Source organism: Ictalurus punctatus, chromosome 3 (assembly GCF_001660625.3).
Source record: "Ictalurus punctatus breed USDA103 chromosome 3, Coco_2.0, whole genome shotgun sequence".
NCBI lineage: Eukaryota > Metazoa > Chordata > Actinopteri > Siluriformes > Ictaluridae > Ictalurus > Ictalurus punctatus.
This window is the reverse complement of record NC_030418.2, coordinates 22,332,870-22,335,669: the sequence shown is the minus strand read 5'-3', so window position 1 is coordinate 22,335,669 and position 2,800 is coordinate 22,332,870. Positions and strand designations below refer to the sequence as shown.

Sequence of the window (2,800 nt, the reverse complement as noted above, 5' to 3'; positions counted from 1 at the left end):
AGGGCGCACGCCAATTTACACAACCTATTTGGAGATGAAGTGTATTTCTTGTCTTGATCAGCAATGGCAAGGGAGATAGAAACAATCTATTTCAAAACATCTTTACCAAAAGATATTTCTACAACTTTTTTTGTTTCTTCGCAAAAAAAACAACAACCCCAAAACAAAAAAACAAAACAACAACAACAACAAAAAACAGACTACGCGCACAATGAAATAGTTTTTTGCGCATGACCATATTAAACCTTAAAATAGGGTTTGAACGTGGTTAATCGTAAATAAAACGCATTTCCTCTTCAGGTCATCTTAAAGTAGAACCATTTTCATTGAATGCTGATGTATGTGGGTAATAATTTCTCCTAAAGCAAAAGTGTGAAACGACGCAGGTCTCCACCGCGCTCTGATATGGAGACTATTATGCTTAGAGACTATGATTAGCCTAAAGCCAGCTGTATGACATACATTTATTATAAATATATAATCTTGGAAAATAGTTGACACTCTTAGCAAAAAGAAATTGTTATCATCATATAGTTTATCATTTTCAGAGTAAAGGCTAATGCATTTGCAATGAGGCACGTTTGCAATTAAACAAACTTGAAATTACGCAAACCTCTGCGTCAGAAAAGGACCAAAAATACAAAGCTATAAAGCTAATCCAAGAAAGTGCATGCGCAAGTCTGATTGGTCTCTTGCTCTCTACACAAAATCCACACGTGCAAATTGGATAAAAGGAACACAAATGAACCAGAGGGCGCGTCACGTCCCCATTGTCCATGTGCATTTATATACAGAGGATTAGGTCTGTATTGAGTCTATCACTCAGTCCAGTTGGACTTAAAGTGCGAAAGGAAAAAAAAAATCTATATATTTTTTTAAAGCTGACTTGCTACTTTTAATAAGGTAAGCTGTGCTGTATTTGTAGATTTGAATTTTGATATTACGTTTTGTTTGTTTATTTTTTGACGCATTATTTAACTTTACAGTGTGTTCTCCAAGTCGGCGCGCGCTTCAGTGGAGAGAAACAGAGCACGTGCATCTCACGTTCATTCAACAGGGTTTTCACGCCCTTGAAGCATGACCAAAGACAGAGCAGTCTTCACGACCGTCCGTGAACCTGGCCAGGAGGTTAGAGCGCCAAGGAGCAGTACATTTTCACTCACGTCATGCAGAAGAAAATCAATAAGAAGTCACCTGAAGGCAAAGCTATCAGCGTGTGGAAATCGCAGGGCGAAAGCGAACGACAGGGAAAGGCATCGCATGCACAACTTAAATTCCGCCCTTGACGCACTGAGGAGAGTGCTTCCCACTTTCCCCGACGACGCCAAGCTAACAAAAATAGAGACCTTAAGATTCGCGCACAATTATATCTGGGCACTGACGGAAACGCTCAGAATTACCGAGCACGTGGGACACACACCGGGTCTGGATATTAATGATGAACATCCGCATGCATCCAGCTCCGTCACTTTCCACTGCAGCTCAGCAAGCAGCTCTTCAGCCAGCTGGACCGGAGCGCAGACTTACTACACAGATCTGCTACTGGAAGAATTTGACTGCACTTTTATAAAACATCTGACATTTGGATGTGATCAAGATGATGAATTTATGAGTAAAGGATTTGACCGTTTTTCACACCCACAGAGCTCTAGCATTAGTAGCTGCTCTTTGTGAAGCACTAATGATTTGATGGGAATTTATCAGTGAACGTTTGTGCTGCACTGGTTCCAAGAGGCGTAATATTCCGTGTCTTGTGTTTATTCTTGTAATATATAATTCCACCACAAATGAACGAAAATATTGCGTGAGACAACATACCCCTCCAAAAATATTTTGTACACATTTTGCAAGGATTATCAGTGTATACATTTTATGTCCACATTACAATAAATTTTGAGGTGAAACAAGAATGCTTTAGTTTGTTATTTGACGTAGGGGGACGTTTTACTTCCTGTGCCCATTACATACTGTGTACACAGTGTAAGGGAATTAATAGCTCAATTATTTAAATACTGTACCTATATTCTAAATTATTTTAGGACTACTGCATAGACCACTGTGTAGCATACATTGAACAAGATAACTACTAACACAATTAATATTTATAATTTGTTTTAGAATATATCTTCTTGTAAGATTTGAATATGCTACACTATCTGTAATTTATTTTAAAAGTCTTAGAGGAGATTAAAGCTGCCAACTGCTCCATTAGAAACAAGCTACAGTAGTGTCATTCACTGTGTGTGTGCTCCGTTTGGTGTAATGTCTGTGGCAAAAGAACACAAATTTTCCCATATATTGACTATACATATGCTAGATTTGACCACTATTTATTTGACTGTTACTTAATATTATTGACTATGTCAGTGTCCAAGTCTTTAGCACATCAGTTTTCATTATGGCTGGCACTGTGAGGTCAGTTGCAATAGTGGAGCTGGGCATGGAGCAAAATGGCAAATGGTACACATGGGCCCTTAGTTAATTATGTCTCCAGTTAAATAAATGTTGCTTACAGTTAAGTCAAAATGTTTGCATCCTAAGCTAAAGATATTCAATCTAAATTTTTTGACACATTTTGCAAAAGTAAAAAAGCATGCACTTCTTTTGTCAAGTTAATTAGGCCATCTACTACATAAAATTAATCAATTAGAGAGATTTATTTCAGCTTTAATTCACTATATCAGAATTTAAGGGGACCAAACATTTACATACACCAAGTTGACTGTCTCTAAAACACTCTGGAAGATTCCAAAAATTGATGTAATGACCTTTAGAAGCTTCTGATTTGCCAGTTGTCATA

The 2,800-nt window shown here is 37.6% G+C and overlaps 1 protein-coding gene across 1 annotated transcript; it reads left to right on the top strand.

Moving 5' to 3' along the window:
* Nucleotides 1–969: 969 nt before the first annotated feature.
* Nucleotides 970–1,979, top strand: neurog3 (neurogenin 3). The gene has a single exon (XM_047153550.2). It carries the CDS (start codon nucleotides 1,078–1,080, stop codon nucleotides 1,672–1,674), a length of 597 nt encoding a protein of 198 aa, XP_047009506.1. The 5' UTR covers nucleotides 970–1,077; the 3' UTR covers nucleotides 1,675–1,979.
* Nucleotides 1,980–2,800: the final 821 nt, after the last annotated feature.